The sequence below is a fragment of the Eleginops maclovinus genome, chromosome 14 (genome assembly GCF_036324505.1).
Source record: "Eleginops maclovinus isolate JMC-PN-2008 ecotype Puerto Natales chromosome 14, JC_Emac_rtc_rv5, whole genome shotgun sequence".
Classification (NCBI taxonomy): Eukaryota; Metazoa; Chordata; class Actinopteri; order Perciformes; family Eleginopidae; genus Eleginops; species Eleginops maclovinus.
The window spans coordinates 4,269,728-4,288,695 of NC_086362.1; the positions used below are offsets into that span (position 1 = coordinate 4,269,728).

The 18,968-nt window shown below is 41.3% G+C and overlaps 2 protein-coding genes across 2 annotated transcripts; both read right to left on the reverse strand.

Moving 5' to 3' along the window:
- Positions 1-333: 333 nt before the first annotated feature.
- On the reverse strand, positions 334-7,606 carry tnfsf12 (TNF superfamily member 12). The gene is made up of 6 exons (XM_063901325.1): positions 6,899-7,606; positions 5,491-5,572; positions 3,889-3,945; positions 3,716-3,739; positions 3,421-3,548; positions 334-2,496 (listed from the first exon to the last, which is right to left on the reverse strand). Exons 1-6 carry the CDS (start codon positions 7,070-7,072, stop codon positions 2,221-2,223), a joined length of 741 nt encoding a protein of 246 aa, XP_063757395.1. The 5' UTR covers positions 7,073-7,606; the 3' UTR covers positions 334-2,220.
- Positions 7,607-8,522: 916 nt separating this feature from the next.
- sat2a.1 (spermidine/spermine N1-acetyltransferase family member 2a, tandem duplicate 1) lies at positions 8,523-14,359 on the reverse strand. The gene is made up of 6 exons (XM_063900774.1): positions 14,143-14,359; positions 13,498-13,549; positions 13,029-13,112; positions 10,994-11,095; positions 10,826-10,866; positions 8,523-10,670 (listed from the first exon to the last, which is right to left on the reverse strand). Exons 1-6 carry the CDS (start codon positions 14,203-14,205, stop codon positions 10,503-10,505), a joined length of 510 nt encoding a protein of 169 aa, XP_063756844.1. The 5' UTR covers positions 14,206-14,359; the 3' UTR covers positions 8,523-10,502.
- Positions 14,360-18,968: the final 4,609 nt, after the last annotated feature.

Genomic DNA, 18,968 nt, shown 5'->3' on the forward strand with positions numbered 1-18,968 from the left:
GCCTCCATTGGACTCCTTTGTTTACTTCTGTTACATAGTGACATCGCCGTGCAACACTTGCGTTTCTATTGGCAAGCTCTCCACCACATTGTACTTGATAAGCTAAGGGGCGGGACATCTCTAAGAGGTTGACCAATCACAATAGAGCCGGCCAGCTAACCAATCAGAGCAGACAAGGCACTATGAAAAAAATAAAGACCTTTTTGAACATTAAAGCACAAAATACAAATACATTTAATATGAGCATAATATGGCCCCTTAAACAATATTGATATATTATTGCAATGAATGGATATCAAACTTGGAAAACATAACTTTTAAGGAACTCCAAAACAACAACAAAAAAAGTTTATTTAACTTATGACAAGTGAGTTAAGAAGAAATGAACGCCCACACATTGCATATATCAACATTTTACAGAGAACTTCTTCACAAGAACACGGTAATAAACTTTGACATTTAGAAAAATAGGAATCGGGTCAGGGAAGTGTGTAATAGTGTGTGTGTGTGTGTGTGTGTGTGTGTGTGTGTGTGTGTGTGTGTGTGTGTGTGTGTGTGTGTGTGTGTGGGGAAGAGGCATGTTTTTCCTCAAAGACCTTCAGCTATGTGGTCAGGTTCAGATTCAGGAAGTGAAAATTTAGATGGCTGCTGTGTGCAGAGGACACTCAGGGGATTCAGTGTGTGTGTGTGTGTGTGTGTGTGTGTGTGTGTGTGTGTGCGGTCTTATCGTGCTGTCAGGGAAATATGAGGTGTAGGGAGGATGAGTGAGCCTAAAAAGGGAAGAGGAAAACAATGAGGAAAACAAACAGGATATAACGTCTACATTTCAAAATCTTACACTTTTCCATTTGAAAACACACATTTTTGGCTCCAATTAAAAAGACTACGTTCGCTGCAGTAAAGTGCTGAGGAGAAACCAATGCGGTCCGTCCACAAAAACTACTTATAAACAAGAGTGGGAGTGCTGAACCCACTTCTAGAAATACACACTGTTTGTATAATAGCAGGGAATATTACAGAAAGCAGCAGCATATGAGAAAATGGAAGTTTCAATCTAAAAAAGAGGTAAAATATAAAGAAGTTAGAGTCCAACAATCTGACTGAGAACCAAAATTAGATGCTTAATGTCAAAAAAATATTGGTTTTAATTTCAAATTTTGACCATCAATCGAAAATCACAACGTTCTAGTTATTGTCTGCAAGGTTTTTAATAAAACAGATAAAAAGTGATTTTCCAAATCTAAAAATGACCTTTCTGACATTGAGTAACTTTTTTTATTTGAGTCATTGAAGGTCAAAAAAATATACAAAATGTGTTTTTTATTTTTCTAATACTTGGCCAGAAAATGTATATTTCTTACTTACTTTTTCTTGGCCATATGAGGGCCTTTCCAATACTTTTTAAACACTGACTGTTAAGGGTTCTGATGATTTGCAAGACAGTTTGGGAGTGATGGTTATTGCACCATCAACCAGGTAACAAAGGCAGAATGAGGCCATTAAAACCTGTGTGCTTTGCGTACCTAAAGTACTTTCCAAAAGTCAAGCCAGCGCTATACACGCAAATACCTTACAATCAAATTTGTTATTAGAAAAGAGCACAAATTCACATCCACGTTATTAAAAGAACAGTAAAATACGAGTGAAGTATATACACAGTATTCCAAGGACACACATTGCATTGTTAAAGTCATAACATCAGTATACTTGTTTGATTAATTAGATTTCACACACAGACGATGCTTTGTATAAAATACCACGACTTATAGTGTCGAGATCCGACTCTGGCAGACGTGCGCTCAGCTTCTTGAGGCACCGGTGATATAAAAGTGGAAGGTGCATGCACAGCTTTACTGTCAGTCTTGTAAAAAAAAAAAGCACAATTAATTAATTGATAGAAAGGCTACGAGGAACATCTTGATTTTTCTGTTTGTATAAAGCGCTCAATCGACAGATCGGCTTCCATCACATCTGTTCTCTCGGCAGACTTTCATTGAGGAATTTCAACCTTCTTCAGGGTTTTGGTTTTAATCCAAAAGTCTGCGTTTTGCATTTGAAAAAACAGCACAGCTGTCAAGAGAAAAAATTCCAGAACAACTTCCACAAATGTTTGTCTTTTAAATTACGGTCTTTGGAAAGAGGCATTGGCGTGATGCGATGCCCCAGACCAATTGTCATCCGTACAAAAAAATCAGAGTTGCTGTGAACAAGATCCAAAGTTCAGTTGACTTTGAAGATGCTGAAGATGTGAGGCGAGGCGGAAGGATTGCCCAGAGTGTGGAGTCTGAAAGAAGAGCCTGTGATGGCCTGCAGCTCCGTGCCCTTGTCCAATCGGAGAAGGCCGGACACCTGGCACGGCTTCAGGAAGTGGAAAGGGTGGGGCCCGGCGGATGGGGTCGTCCCGTAGCCCTCTATACACTGCAGCTTCTGAGGCCTCTGGCCGCTGGTCACCACATCCAGCTTCACATACTGAGACTGCTGCTCGTTGAACAACACCTGAGGAGACGGACGAGATTATCATCAGCACGACGTGTTTCTCCTCAACCGCTCCAAGGAAAACTAATCGACGCTACCTTGGGATTTCTGAGGCCCTGCTATCGTTTGGCTCGATTTTCTCCAGACTTCTGTCAACTTGACAAAACCGAGATTACCCGAAACCTGATATGCACCTCTCCAAAAATACATGATAGGTCCCAGTACATTATGACTGATGTCTGCACAAAATAATGTTTTTAATCAAGCCGCTTAGGGCAAGGAAACTTAGAAGCAGGGCTGCATCCAAAGACTGATTCCCTTTATTTGCACAAAGAAAATCTAACGTTTCATCACCACTTTACCTCCGGAATAAGTAGGTTTGTCGATTGCGAACATGACTTTCAAAATGAGCCCCTTGTCTCTGGCTCAACTTGCTTGCTAGCTGATGAAAGCTAACGGCAAATTTACTCATTTTGGATAGAGTTTTGTCCGCCAGGTGTTTCAGCTTGCTTTATTTGCCATTTTCCCAGCCTTCTCTTGGATGCATGCATACAATTTGCACCTGGTCACTAGAGTTTTTATTGCAGTTAACACCCGAAAACGTCCCAAAGATAGCAAAGTGACGGAAAGGAAAATATCCAGGCACAGGGCAGCGCCTCTGCAGATTCTTTTCTAATTTCTAACAGCAAAAAAAAAAAAAGGTTTCACTCTTTAAAGAGACTTGAGTAGTTAGATACCTGTGCCACATTTATCCAGTTATCTGTCCGATGGTCTAATGTCCGCCACAGAGACTTTCACTATACAAAGTCGTTAATCAGCACGTTATTGATTGCAATTGGGAAACATAATCAAAGAAGTAACTACCTGGCAATTGTTTTTATAATTCCCAATACGAGAGTGATGTTGGCCTTTGTTAATAAACTACAACTCCCAGCACAAACTCACCTGGCAGAACAGGAAGTAGACGCCCGCTTTCTCCACAGTGAAGGTGCCGAGTTCCTTGTTGTACTTCACCGCTTTGGTCATATTCAAGGTCCTCTCTTCCCACCCCTTTATCACACCACCTTCTCCCACTGACACACACACACACACACACACACACACACACACACACACACACACACACACACACACACACACACACACACACACACACACACACACACACATCCGAGGTTGATCATGTCACAGACAAAAATATCACAGATTATCTTCCAGCCGTCATTTTTACGACTCTTACCTTGCTGAGAGGAGACTTTGGTTACTGGTGGAATGTACCGGAGACATTGAAAGAGTAGGGAAAGGGAAAGTCAATTAAGATTTTACGAGTGCAATTGTATAGGGGTATATGATTGAAACCACTTCAGCAGATGCTACACGAGACGGCTATAAGGGATCTGCCAAGCTACTTACTCTCGAAATGAGACGCCGCTTTCTTTCCATTTCCATTCCTCCCTCGCTGCGCCCCCCCTTCGGAAAGGCAAGCAGAGACAGAATATGAATGGCAGAGAAAAATACGTCTGTTTTTTTGCTACAACAATCATTCCCATCTGTATCTGTCTAATAACATGTGTTAATTTGGGGCCATTAAGATTAAACCTGGCTCTTTTTTTAACGGGATTAGCAGATGGGCAAAGGATTTCCTGTCACGTGCTTCAAAATATTTCCTCAAACTGTTATTTTCAGTCAAGAGGAGTGTGCCTTTTTCTGCCTTTAGGGGCTAATCTTAGTGCCAGCTGGTCGCAGTCATCTAGAAAATACAAAGAAAAAAGAGGCGAGATAGAGTAAGGGAGGATGGAGAGCTGTGTGTGTGTGTGTGTGGGGGGGGGGGACAGACAAACACAAGATAGACAGGGGGGAAGTGAAAGCATTAAAGGAAGCCTGCGAGAGCTAAAAACGTTTAATAAGAAAAATTAAGTGCTGGAAAAAAAAGAGAGGCAAAAAGGTCTCTGGCTCTTCTGTGACCCGAAAGAGTCGATTAAGAAGTGAAGCAACAGCTACTCGGATAAATACAATAAATAAAACGCTAAAAGGCCAAAGCAGCAGAATGCCTTCTCTTGTTACTCACTAACGGTTTATTTTAGCCTAAAGGGAGCGATTTCAGACACAGATACACCTCGAATACTGTGCGTAACTAAGAAGTACATTCTTCATGTTTGGAGACGGAGCGGCCAAACACCGGGGCCCCCTCCGATTGCACAGGAATATTAAGTCCCTGCTAAAATAACTCGCAGGTGGGTGACCCTGTAGGTTTAGGATTTGCTATGGCCGAGTGTAAAGCCCTCAGGCTGGCCAGAGTTTCCTGAGTGAAGCTGTCAGTCATCAGGAGAGAACATAACTGCAGTGTGCCGCTGAAAGGCTGCACCGCGGCGGTCAACCGTCCACAAACTGGAAAAAGCTTTTTGGCCCTTTTTTTATTTCCATCAAACGGCCATGAATTGAAGGCACAAACGCAGGTATCGGTTAGGAAGGAAAAAAGCCAATATCTGCAGGATATAAATAGATGATTTGGTGAGCTCTCTAAATGAATCCTTTTGTCAGCGGTTCATGCATTCGACTCCAGGCTTTGAGGGTTCACTCGCGGACACAATGTGAACCATCAGGCAGAAACCCGTGACGGTGACGCAAGCAGCGGCTATAAATACTGCAATGATAGGTCATCAAATATCACCGCTTTCACAACAAATCATAGCTGTGTCAGTCGTGTGCTCGCAGGGGAAAGAAAAAATATCTGATTTCATTGGCCAAAAGCGTGCAACAAGGCCTCCGTCCCGCGCCAGCTGGTTTCCTGGGCTCCGAGGCCGCGCCGGTCAGACCTGTAATTTCTGAAATCCAGCTGCCTACTTTATCCTGTGTCAACTTTTAGCAGCGGGTTGTGCCTGCGGCCCGCTAGACTGACCAAAGTGGCATGCGGTGCCAGCGTTTGTGTCAAATGTCCTTCCCAAAGAAAACAACAGAGCAGAGGCGAGTGCATTGTGTCTGGTGAGAAACGTCTATATGTTGGTGTGGAAGTACCGTCTCTCTTCACTCTGTGCCCAACCAGCAGCTCTCTCTTCTCCAGAATGAGCTGAACAATGGCCTTCCTCTGTGTGTTAACCTGTTGAAAGAGAGAGAGAAAACGCACCATTAACAAACGTCCAATAAGTTTATTATGACTATTTTTCTGGCACCGATCCAACGCAAGCCACAGACGGCCTTTCCCAGCCAGACAGCCACATAAACAGGCTCTTCTCTTCCAGTATGCTGCCCCTTCGCTTTAGAATAGGTCCACCACTTCCTCAGTGGCGGGTTGCAACATCTAATGCATGTTTTTAGTGTTTTACATTCCTCTCATCTTTTTTTGTCGAGCCAGCAAAGTGTTCAAATCCTTGGCTGGGGGCCCACTGAATGACCGAAGAAGGCCTTAGATGAAGCAAGAGGGAAAGTGTCTCGGGGAAAGTGTGTTTAAATTTACTGCTACTGTGGAAATGAAGGCAGCGACTTGCTCTTCGCTCTCCAGACCTTCACTCACTGGCTCTCATCAGGAGTTGGCTAACGGTCAAATGGACAGAACGGGGCCCCTTGGGAAAAGCTCCAGCATCAACACTCCACGTGTCCAATTTGGTGTGTGTGTGTGTGTGTGTGTGTGTGTGTGTGTGTGTGTGTGTGTGTGTGTGTGTGTGTGTGTGTGTGTGTGTGTGTGTGTGTGTGTGTGTGTGTGTGTGTGTGTAGGCCTGTCAACATGACACACAGCCGACCTGTCCTCCTGATCTCAAATCCACTGCAACTTGGTTTTGTAAATACTGTGAACTTGAAACCAGAAGAGTTTCCATCAGCTCCTTTTTGGCTGCTTCATGGAGAAATAGTTTGTGATGCAACCTCGTCTAAAATGTGTCCGAGAAACTGCACTATGCATGAGATTGCACAGCCATGATTTAAATCCTAACCTGTGCATCAGAAGGCTTTGCATGTTGCTAATGCTTTACACTTGCCTCACTTTATCATCGAGCCTCTGCGCAGTCAGTACAAAGTGCTTACAGAGCCAAATAGTTGAGGCTTTCCAGTAAATTGATAAAACTGGAGCACAACTGGCACCAGAGTAATTAAACATGGCGGGGGCAGCAGCAGCAGAGACACACACATACACACACACACACAGAAAATAAGCAGTTACTCCACACAACCTGACTGCACTTATTGGTAAGCAATCAAAGTGCCAAGTAGAGAAATAAGGGTAATAGGATAGAGTACGTGCAGGGGGGGGGGGAGTGAAGTGTGGAATTGCATTTTTCCATACACCCCCCGCGAACTTTCCCGTAACCGCAGCCACTCACACAAAAAGTTACATAACAAAACGCTTAAAGCTCTGAAGTGGTTTCGGGGTTGTAAATATTACCCTTCGGTGCGAGAGTGCATGCTATGCTGCAAGAATGCAAACACAAACCTGCTCTATTCGGTCCTGCAGGATCTTGAAGGACTGAGACAGGTCCCGCGTTTGTCTCCAAGTCCACGCCGTGAACAGCGCGCTGCAGGCGGCCAGGGACAGAGCCACCAGGGCCAGAGAAGCCCAAAAGACCCGCAGCTTGCGCACTCTTCTCCTCTGCAGAATCCGATGCATGTTGGGTGCAGACTGCACTGCTACTCACCGCCGAGCCCCCACTGCCACTTCATTCCAGCACACATGAAGTCCCTCCAAAGTGTTTAAATGTCCATTGTTGGCTGAGAAACACGCGCAAGTGGACAGACTTTGCTTTTCAAACGCGTCGATCTTTCCTGTTTATCCTTAGGATTGTGTCTAGTAGATGAGGGTTTCCGATCTTTCCTCCACACCGGGCAGAGCCACCATCCTCCGACTGCGTCCGAACGCAAGAAAAGTGCAAGCTGCGCACATGAACTGTTGCATCCTTCTGCCTGCGATTCGTTGACTCAGCTCTCTTGTGTTCCCTTTAAACACCGCGCTGGGGGGTCACTATTAGACAGACAGACTGAGCACACATGAGATTGAACACACACACACGAGCACGCACACACACATTCAGAGACTTGGAGGTGAACTTTCCTCGGTGCTTTGATGGAGTGACAGCAGCGTGCTTCCGCAAGTAAAAGCTAACGAGGTGAGCGCAGGAAAAACAAACGAGGCACACCGGGGCTTTCTCCGCTTGTGCAGACACTTTCATCAACTTGCATGCCCTGAAAATATGTGCCAGTCACGCGTGCAGCACTACCGTTTGTAACCGCACGGTGGCGGTCGTGCATTGGTTATAAATGGTGAAGAATGACGACCAAACTATTGATGTTGATCCCAAAAGCCATTATCTTAATCTGACATAGAAAGATTCCACTCATTGAAATGGGACTACTTTTTTGCTAATTTACTGGTGTATCTCTGTTTTGTATAACGTTACACTTCTACTCAATTTTAGAGTGAAATGTTGTTGTCTTTACTTCATTTTACCAACCATATTTACAGCTTAATTGTGGCCTTCGAATAAAAGATGGAGTATATATATAACTTGGAATTAAGCCTTTATGTACTAGCTGCCACATTAAAGGGATGAAACATTACTTATTAATAATAAAAATGCAGTTCTATAACATATTAACCTAACCCTAACATATTATCCTGAAATGGGCCATTCTGGGATGCTTTTAGTTGTGTTCTTTAACTTAAGTGCAATTTTGAATTTTATTTGTGACAGGATTTCTACAGTAGGGTTTTATTGCTTTTACTTACTTACTTTTACCACTTGTAGAAACATATAAACTGAGCTCCTTTAGATCTCAAATCTTTATTTTTTAACTAAAGGGACAGATGGTGTTAGTAGGCCCCCTGCAGGTTGAACGAAATGGCATACTGCCTAAAGTTTCCCCTTTTTTAATAAATATATGTTTATAATTTCAAGCTTCCACTATCATACTATAAATCCAAGTAGTTATTTTTCCAAATTCATATTTGTAATGTATGTTTATGTATAGTATATTTAAATAGATATGTAATTAAATCCATAAGCCCATAACAGACTGAGTAAAGGTGCTATACGTGTTGGAGAAATCGTGGCATTAAACACTTTTTGCACCTTAATATTACATCTTTATTTTTCAAACATTTCAGACACATTAAAACATTTTCCCCTTCTGGCAAAAACATTAACTACTGCACTTAGGTCTTTCGTGACAACTTAACAGCACTTAAATTGTGCAAATGTGCTCACAACGTCCACATTGTGCACCGTGTCGAACAACAAAATACCTGCACACCAAAATCTGAACAAACCCCAAAACATTTAACTTGGTTTCTCTTTTTTTTTTTTCGCCCAAGTTGTTTTTCAATCCGTGTTTCACAGGACTCAGCGCTGGACTAGAATTTTTGAAACCCTCTTAGGAATCCAAGTTGGGAACAAATCCTCAAGTTGTATAATTTAAAGCTCTGTTTCTGGCCTTCTGATGGGAAGCTGCAGACAGGAACATTTATAAATATCTCTTCATGTTCCTTCAGTCTATTGATTTTGTTTGAGGCATGCTCTCTTGACAGTACAATGACGGCACTTTAAATGCAGTCTTCAGTGTAGGAACATATTTTACAACCTAATGTCCCAAAGCTGAAAAAAAAACAGTGCATTCTTCACTCAATTATTTTGTAAACAAAGTATGAAATGAAATGCAAATTGCAAAACCCACAAAGCAGGGTCCGTGGTTCTAACTTGTTTAGAGTGAGCAAAAACAAACTAAATTTAACCCACAACTCAAGACTGTTTTCATTACACTGTTGGATATGATACAGAAAGCTGTCTTCCCAAAAAAAACTGAGACTGGATATGAAACAGAAGTGCAAACCACAATAATGCCCCTTTTCATTTTAGCATGACAGGTTCAAAGACAGGGACTGAACCGTCCAAGACTTTTATTTTTCAAATTCCACCAGATGGCTTTTTTTCATGTCTGATTTCGAAGCAATTTTTTTTTAAAAACCAGCCCAGAGAGTTTGTTGTGTGGCTGCACGGAAGAAGATTAGTTCCATACATAGCATATAAGGAAGGAAGACAGTGTGACATTTAGCTTCACCACAGCTTTACAGCACTCTTCATCTGGAAGACAACAGGAGTGGTTCTTATAGGTTATAATGTGTTTAAAGGGATAACATACTATGAACACACTCTTTTCTAACAGTCTTACAGTGACACACATACACCACATCTTGGCTTTGCAATGCATATATTGTTTTTTGGGGTATTTGTGCAAAACAAGGATCTTATTTCTAGAGTGATTAATGGTAAAGGTGCTCTGGGTCATAACATATGACAAGGGTAAAACACAAAACACATATTTCATTTATTAGCTATGTATTGTTTAAATGTACTGCATGGACCCCGTTCCAATACTTGAAACTAATAAGTAAATTGACTGGTTGCTAAACCCCTTTTTTACAAGTTTATGTGGTGTGCGAGAAGCAAGACCATTACCTCGTACGTGAGGAGTTTGGAGAGTTGTGTCTTTTTTATCCTTGATGCTAGCTAACTAGCTTAACATCAGTAGTAACTGAGCATTACCTTTAAAGCTAACGTGCATAATAAATAACTAACTGGGATTACAAGTTAAGTAAACATCATTGGTGTGGTAGCTGCATCTGATATAGTTTATGCTAACGTTAGCGCTACTGTCCTGTTAAGTATCGCTGTAGCCAATGTAGTATTAGCTAATAAGCTGATGCTAACTACAGCTAACATAACTGCCGGTTGAAAATGTACAGCTTTAAATCCTGCTTTTGATTCCCGCTCTGTGAGATAGTTGTCAAATGGTGAAATCCGCCATCTTTATTATTGTGAATGGCATATGTGCTTTGCTAACATTTCAAACTGTATACGCTTACTACCAGTACCAAAGGGGGGGTTTATCAAACAGTCAATCATATAAGTGATCTGCTTTTTGAGAAATCCTCTCAACGATTGTCATTGTGGAGTTTTGGAACAGGGCCACTGATTGGAGCTCTTTCCCTGCACTGTGTGACCTCATGGCTGCAAAGGTCATGCTGTCATTTACCCAGCGTTGGGTTAGGGCTGGGCCAGGTGCTGCAGCGCCTCGCCCTCGCAGCGCATACAGTGGTAGTCCATGTCAGCCGTGACGTCGAAGCAGCCCTGGCTGAGGTAAAAGTCCATGGACGGTTTGTTCCAGTTCAAGACGGTGAAGTTGAGTTGGTTGCAGCCGGCAGCTAGGCCCAGCTAAAGGACCAGAAACACAGACATTAAGCATCGGAAAGTATCTAAGCTCCAAGACAAGTCATTCATTGTTCTGCAAGAGAAAGGGCTCAAGGTCCACCCTCCATAAAACATATCTTTACTGCCAGTGCCAAACTTTGGGCTAATGCTCTACTCACCTGAGCTACCTTGCTCATTAGTGCTTTACCAATGCCATTCCCTGAAAGAAAGACACCATGAATTACTCCAGAGTTTCCTACCCTATCTTATTTTCAGCATGCCACTACAAGAAATTCTGCTTACTGTATAACAAATATGACATTTTATTTCTAAGGCAAAGACAGTACCTCTGAAGTCAGGCATCACGTACAAGTCCTCCATATAAACTGCTCTGCCCGACCATGAGCTGTAGGAGTAGAAGTATAGTGCATATCCGATTTTTGTATGGCCTAAAAGAAGATGTAAATTCAACATTAGTCCATCTCTCTTTACATTTTACAATTGATCTTTAAAGGGGACTCTTTCCATGATGTGTTCGGCGTAATATATTTTATTTCAGAGACAAAGTCATTTATATTTCCAAGGTAAATAGCTTTGCATTCCTGAGGCAATTTCCCAGACAATTCAGAACCCTTTAACATTGTCCGTCAGGTTCAGCCAGCCTGTCTTGTTCACAAGCATTGTAGAAGTCACCAGTTTTTTTCCCTGCATGTTAGTACTTGTTCAACTTGCTGCTAATTGGCTAAATTTCAACATGGCATCCACAAGCAATTTTTCAAGCAATATTTCCTCAGTTCGGTTCGGCTATTTGGCTTCTCCTAGCTGCTGCATCTGTAACCCGTCACGCAAATATATACTTTGGTGGACAAGCTGTTTGCTGACAAATGTGTTTATCATACGCAAATCAATTCAAACACCCTTCATTATGGAGTCAGATAACAGTGGTCAGTGGAGACAGTATGGAAAAAGGAATGGGTCTTGGAACAAAAAAAGGGGCCAGCTGGGCAGCAGAGTTAATGTTCTCATTACTGTGTTCTGAGGAAAAGCAGTGTGTTAACCTTGTTATATAAGCAATGTGTAAGGAAACAGGCCTCATCTGCGGGGTGGTGGTCGTTAGGTAACACGGCTAATGAATACAGATTAATGGACTCAACAACTGGTAAATGCAGCTGCTCTAAAGCATGTGTTACTCACTTGTAAACTCAGAATTTTAACAATATATGTAATTCAATATGTCAACATTCTGTAAGAGAGGTGGTGAAAAATAAGCTGTGTATTATCATAAATGAATCCAAACTAGAATCAAAGGTTTTACTTGTATTGTAATATCAATCAACAAATTAGAAGTCTTTAAATGTAACGCACAGGTGTGTCTAATATATTTAACGATGGCTCTGTCGTGCCTGGGTCCTCGTTCGTGTTATTGGTTACACCTGTGCTTTTATCAGCTATCAAATTGTAGCTGTTGTAATTAAAGGCCATATTGACAACAGTACTTCTAAAAAAAACTGGAGCGCTTGGATTCAGCAAAGTGGCCTTAAGCTTATAGTCATAATTATTCAAACGACCTTGTGTGAAACAGACACCTACAGATACAGTTATTATCACCTGACTGTGCGTTTAATCTGAGCTCTCCAGGGTGTCTTTAAAGTCATTGTTTTGATTTTACCACACCCAACGTTACTTCTTAGGTTCCCTCGCCATTTTTTAAATGAAATATTAGTTCCACCAGGTGTCCAGAACGACGTTAACTCAAAGATATCCATATTCAACAATAGCTTTATGGGACAACTCGGGGATAACCAAGTGAAAAGGACTTTTGGACTCGCAGTAACAGTTAGCTTCTTAACAGTAATGACCTCGCTCTAGAGAAGCTGATAGAGCACCTCAGATCAGTTGTTTTGTCACACTAATGTCACATTGGTTGAATAGTTTCTTTATAAGCGCATTGCAACTGTCTCTCCTCTTGATTAGACAAGACAAAACTTCTTAAAAAGCAAACAGACATACAATAATCTTTGTGTTTCTTGCAGTCCACACCTTAAGCACGGGGGACAGGCTCAACCCTAATCTAAAGGTCTAATGAGCCTTGAATGTCAGAGTTGAGAGGAAAGCTCTGGATTTTCTGTACGAACAACTTAAAGCATGTTGTTCTTCTAATCACGGTCCAAAGAATGCTGTCTTATCAGCCTTTATAAAGGTGATAAGACTACCTGCTAATACATCACTAACAGGTGTAGTGTGCAGATTCTAATTCATGAGACAGCTGACTGATCTCTATTTCAGTTTGTATGCAAATAACTCAATCGCTCAGACGTTTACACAACTGTTTGTGAGGGAAGTGAAGTAGGGTGAAACTCGGTTCTTGATGGTTCCCTTCACCTTCTTTGGTTTTGTGCTGTTCCGGCACTTCAGCGACGATCAAATGGAAGAACGGGTTCTTGGAGAAGCCGTCCTGCTCCAGGTCTGCGCATAAATACAAAGAAACGTATATAAGATCTGCTGTTAGAAAGTCGTCCTATGGGCTTATTCCAAGATTGTTTTGGAATCGTTAAAGCTAATATGCTACCGTTACATGATTGCAATTCAGAAGTGTAAACGGTAACAATGGGTAATATTGCAATCGTGGGAAAAAGAGAATAAAAGCAGAAAGAAAGCTCGAATAAATCTGTAATAAAGACATAAGAAATTGACTTTTTAAAAAGGTCTTTAAGTCTATCTGCTGAAGTATCCATCTGCTGGGAACAGTGTATGGCCTCTGGATATCATCTTGTTTATTAATGAAGGTCATTAACATTTAATAATAAGGTGGAAGCAAAAGAAATGTTATTTTTAAACCATTATACAGTACCTTTCTGTGTGATCTTCACATGGTCTGCGACTTTCTCATATTCAGCCAACTCCTGTGAACAAATACAGATAACCACCATTTATTACTATGATTTCTGACATATCCCAATTCCTTCACATTGAAATATCCTATTACAAGCGATAAATCAAAAGGCTGCTGACACATCTGGGTGTCAAAAAAGGTAACTGTATTCGATATATTAAAAGGTAGACGTTCTGAACGAATTTTCTATTGGTTTTTTTCTTTCATTTTATACCTGATTTATGATCCAAAAAATACAGTTTTTGCCTTAAATTAATGTATAAAACATTTATATTATACAGTTTACATTTTTGATACTAAATATCTCGGTTTCCTCTCTTCTAAGGTCACAATGTGGTCGTCTTACATAATAAACTTGAGTTAAAAACACGTTATTGTTATTTATTTTCATAGCATTACATGTGGACGTCATCCAACAGTAACCGAAAGTAACCAGGGCACATAACTTTAATATTGGGAGTATTTATTGTAACAGATTACATTTATTAAGTAACCTTCCCGACCCTGCTGTTTCTAATTATACAATGACAGCTACATCGTGTGTCTGCATTATGCACTGACGTTAACCCGTGAGTCAATATGTCTGTGCACGTGCAGCCTCACCAAAACCATCCGCGCGATGTCCTTGCAGTCCTCCACGTTCGCGGCTCGGATAGAGAAGTCCATGGTGTGTGTTTTGGGGTCTGGAGGTGTGAGGCTCACAGTGGCGGTTGTTTACCAAGGGTCCGGAAGGATGTGTCGTGACAAATGACGGTGGGTGGGAGGCAGGGTCCGCAGCTCTGTACCGTCTACCCCTTCCTGCACATGCTGAGAACTAGCGCCCTCCCCCAGGAAGGAGGCGATGAAGGGTTATGTGTTGACCAATCGGCATTAGAACTACAGAAAGAGCATTGTTTGGAGCGTGACAGTAATCTGATACTTATTACAGGCACGTTTTTTTATTTTGTATTCTGAATTAATATACTGTAAATCGTTTCTGTTTAACAATATATTTACTGAAGTTTTTTGGACAGCTGTGGGAAATCTTTCTGGTTGTTTGTCTCTCCCCCCCCGCAGGGGCAAGGTGAACCTCTAGGAGGCTCCTGCTGACCCCACTTTCACCACCTCAGAAACCTCTCTGTAGGCTGGAGTCGTACCTCTCTCAGCTATATTATGCACCATCAAAGCATAATATACATTTTCATCCAGGAAGGCTTTCTTCATGTCTGGCAACCCTAAACAAAAAGAGAGAAGTCATTATATTTAATATCCACCTATGTCATTATTCACGTAAGGCCTTAAAGATACAGTTCAGTTTGAGAGGCTCAGAATACATTGCCCCCCCCCCACCACAATCGATTTGATACTCCTTGGCCTAAGGGTGGCGCTGTTCGTCAGCCATTTACGTTTTTTAAACTGCCTTCATATTTTTGGGGAGGAACATTTTGACCTGACCTTAAGTGTGGTGCCACTGTCAGCTCAAAGATTCCCTTTGACTTGCCACCATTTTTCTAAAGTTTCAGGCTTTAATTTACACTTTTCATGTATTTAAATCATAATCTATATCAATAAAAACATGAGATCACGGGTGTACACTTGTGCTGTTGTCACCTTATAGTTCATTTAAATATATGTAGGATCAAAGATAAAGTTGACCTCCTCTACTAAGGGGGACATATTTTTTCCTTTAGATCTTTCATTGCATTTTCAGTTTATAAAAAATACAAATATTGTGTTCATCTCTGGAAAGGATCCTAACAGAGCTAAACACTAAGTGTGTGTTACTGTCTCTAAACGGAAGCTGAAGATTATTTGTATTATTAATGAAGATGATTCATACTGCCGGCCTCTCAGTGGGTTATTGTGTGTGGGTGGTGGGCTGTCATCATACTCCATAATATTCATCCTTTTCTAGTTTTTCCAGACTAAAAACAGTCAAGGTGTCATTATCAAAGAGGTTATATTAAGTTCAAATTTCCTGCAGTGACGCACAATGAAGACATGTCATCAAACTGTTTCTCACAGATATAAAGATAATTCGCCTGAATCCAACGTTTTAAGGAACTGAGAATTGTCTTCCCCCTGTTGAAGCAAGTCAATTACTCATACACCAAGATTGCCTCTGAAAATGACATCTTCTCATAAAAAGAGAAGTGGTTCTATGAAAATACCTCATACATGATCTCACTCTCTGATACCAGCCGCTAAATAATGAGCTTTATAAGGCATGTCAGTAAAACTGCACCCCACCCACTGCCTAAGGGGGGAGGTAACGCTCCTGCAAGCTCCTCTGAGCAGCATTTTACCTGTGTTATTTGTCGGATTAGAAGTCAAATGTACCGACGGTGACAGCAAAGTTATGTTCGTACAGTATCTTTATAACAGCCAATCATAATTTGAATAGTTTGGGATGAGAATATTTGGAATACATTTTGGTTTTCCCTTCCTATTTCAAAATCAGAGGCACAGATAGGCATGTTTTTATTGATATACATTTTGCAATTACATGGAATGCATTTCATACCCCGAGGCCACGAGTACGCAGTAAATAATACATCTGTCTTTTAGCCTCAAATATGTTTTGGGACCCTTATTGTGAAGCGGAGGCAGTGACGTGCTCAAGCCAAACCTTTGTGTTGACACAAAACAAAACCCTTAAGGACTTGTTTTTACATTTGCAACTTTTTTCTTCGAATACAGCTTGAAAAGACCAAATGAACTTGCAACATGTTAATGAAGTTCAGTGCAACAGTTTTTCTGAATTACTTCTTGGTGTTTTTTGATCGTTTTATTTCTTCTGTGAGTGAAAGAGCTCTGTGAGAAGTTAATCTTCTCTGTGGTTGAAGAGCAGTGTAATGATTGTAAGTGAAACCAGACGACAGCTGGTTTAACCATGTGTGAAGTCTGGGTTTAAGTAATAATTGATGAACGGTTTAGCAGTCAAATATCTCAGGGTTGATGTTTGATGTCTAGAATAACACATGACATGCTTATAGGTTCTCCATCTTCACTGGCTTTGGTTGTTGACGTGTTAATTCTATACACAAATCACTGTATAAATAGAAAACTGTGGTGGGTTTGTGGCTCAAAATACATTTATGAGAGATTTGCCACAGTACATGTCATTCTGTAGGATGTAGGGCGGGGAGGAAATGAGCAGTGATGGCTTTAGATGCTCTGTAGCCAGCTTTCTCCTGGAAAAAAAAGACCTTCTGTGCGACTATTAATAGCTCCAGCAGGCCGGTGTGTCTCTTTAAGGCTGACTAACGGCTCCTTTCGTACGACGCAGGCAGAAAAACCCGAGCTTGCCCACCGACTTCATCAGCAAGCCTCTCTGGAGCTGCTGATGACGTGAGTAAGACGCCCCTGACAGCTTTTACAGACGCACAGAAACACTCACAGGCAGCTAGAAGCAGAGACATTGTAGACCGTATTAGTCAGATGGTGAGTAAGACAGTGTGGGGCCTCTCACTGGGGGATACACTTCTGACAAATGCTACAAAAACCTTGAGAAAAACCTGCAAGTACAGTATACGACAAATCTTAGTGTGTGTGTGGGGAGTTGTGTGATCTGTAGGACAGTGATACTGGGGAAACTTCCATGAGGTTATTGAGTGTGAGGGTCTGATGTTGAAAGACTAGAACAGCTAATGAACCTAGATGACATGACTGATGATGGACCAAGGTTCAACCTACTTATCAAAAAAAAAATAGTTTGTCATATTGTAAACTCCTAACCTTCCCAGAGTTGCTAAATATATTGGGAAATACACTTATTTGCTGTCTCTGCAGTGAGCACGATTAAAAAATATTGACTTTAACCAAAAGCGAGTTAGCTTAGCTTAGCTTAGCATAAAGTCTAGAATCAGCGAGCCTGGCCCTGTCTAAAAGTAACAAAATCTAAAAGTGCTTCTGAATCTCCCAATTTCCCACGTTACATCAAACGTGGTCAAATACGTACAAAATCAAAGACAAACCAAGCTTATTTTATTTGTATTTTTTCCCCTGAATTCTTGTTGACAGCGCCAAGTTGCCTTGCATCCGATCGGAGGCGACTCTTCGGTGTAGATAGAAATGCAATCTGGGGATAAAAGAAAATTACTAAACCAGTTGTGGTTTTCAATCTAGAGCTTATACAAGGTAAGGTAACATTTTAACAGCAGTTACATTATCAGTTATGATATAATACTACAGAGATTTCTCAAAGTAGTATGAAGGCTCGAGCTTCTTTTTTTTTTCAGGTGAACTTATTGAGTAGGTGTTCCGTTATGAATTGAGAAAATGTTCCTAAACCTTAAAATAAAAAACAAATTGTAATAAAACAGGATAGGGAACATGCTGTTTTAGCAAGTGAAAAGCAAAAACACGGACATCTATGATGCTTTAGCGGAGTACACCCTAGGTCTTGCCACTTCTTTTCAGCACTAATGAATAGACGGCTCATTATACATAGCACTGACATTATTCACACCTCTGAATGAATAAGAAACATACCAGACTGATCCAACTTAAGAGGGAACATTAGGAAAAAGTTCTGCAGCCAAGTTCTGTTAGTGTCATTAAACCCAACCCAACACGCTGTTGACATAACTGTTCTGGCATTATAAAATCTAGAAAAGCACCGGGCTGTAATCCCGTGTCAGGAAAAGTTGCTTTAGTATTTAGTTCAAATACTTTACAACTTCAGATTTTTGTGGAGCTATTTTTTTTCTCTGTTGATCCAGTACACTGCTTTGGGGATTCAGTACAGTCCCATATAATCAACTTCAGGGCTGGACAGGAAGCTACCGCCTCTTCCTGTTTAGTCTAGATTCTGATTGGTCCCTAGGCTTGAGAGCATTTTCACAACAAAGCAGTCAACACCACATTTAACTATTTCTAAAAAGAGCTAAACCTGGTACCAAATAAAAGCAAAAGGGACTGAGATACAGTCAAAACAAAAGAGGAATCACTGCTGATGTCTTCTGCCCTTTTTCAGCTTCCATGAATTCTTTTTTTGGACATTATTATGCTTTCGAAATAACCGCCCTCCATAATAAGCTACCTTTGTGATTTGAACACAACTCAGGGAGAGCATTGTGATTAGAGCTATTACAGGAGCCAGACGCCTTCCTTACATAGATCACTTTGGGGACATAGTGCCCACAAGAGCAAAAAGCCTTATTTTTGGCTTGAGTTTTCTGCTGAAAATAGCTTTAATAATCACCTACTATGATTTTAAGGAATTCCGCCAGACAAAGCCTTCCTCCTGTCTGGCCTTCGCATGTTATTACACTCAAACCCCACCAGTCAGTTCAGCCTGAAAGGAAATTAGCTCATCAGCAGACTGACGCAACCCTCATGCAAAGATAACTAGAGGAGGGAAATGCAGACACGGTGTCATTCCCTCTGCTCCACGCGGCCCATTAACATGCCTTTTTAGGACATCTGTAGCCGATAGTCATGCTGGC

Excerpts from the sequence above, each read along its gene's own strand:
- tnfsf12 (XM_063901325.1), bottom strand. The coding sequence starts at position 7,072 with ATGCATCGGATTCTGCAGAGGAGAAGAGTGCGCAAGCTGCGGGTCTTT. Across the intron at positions 3,946-5,490 it reads GCACAGAGTGAAGAGAGACG|GGGGGGCGCAGCGAGGGAGG; the intron begins GTACTTCCACAC and ends GCCTTTCCGAAG. Across the intron at positions 3,549-3,715 it reads CAAAGTCTCCTCTCAGCAAG|TGGGAGAAGGTGGTGTGATA; the intron begins GTAAGAGTCGTA and ends TGTGTGTGTCAG.
- sat2a.1 (XM_063900774.1), bottom strand. The coding sequence starts at position 14,205 with ATGGACTTCTCTATCCGAGCCGCGAACGTGGAGGACTGCAAGGACATC. Across the intron at positions 13,550-14,142 it reads ACATCGCGCGGATGGTTTTG|GAGTTGGCTGAATATGAGAA; the intron begins GTGAGGCTGCAC and ends ATTTGTTCACAG. Across the intron at positions 10,867-10,993 it reads CGTGATGCCTGACTTCAGAG|GGAATGGCATTGGTAAAGCA; the intron begins GTACTGTCTTTG and ends TCTTTCTTTCAG.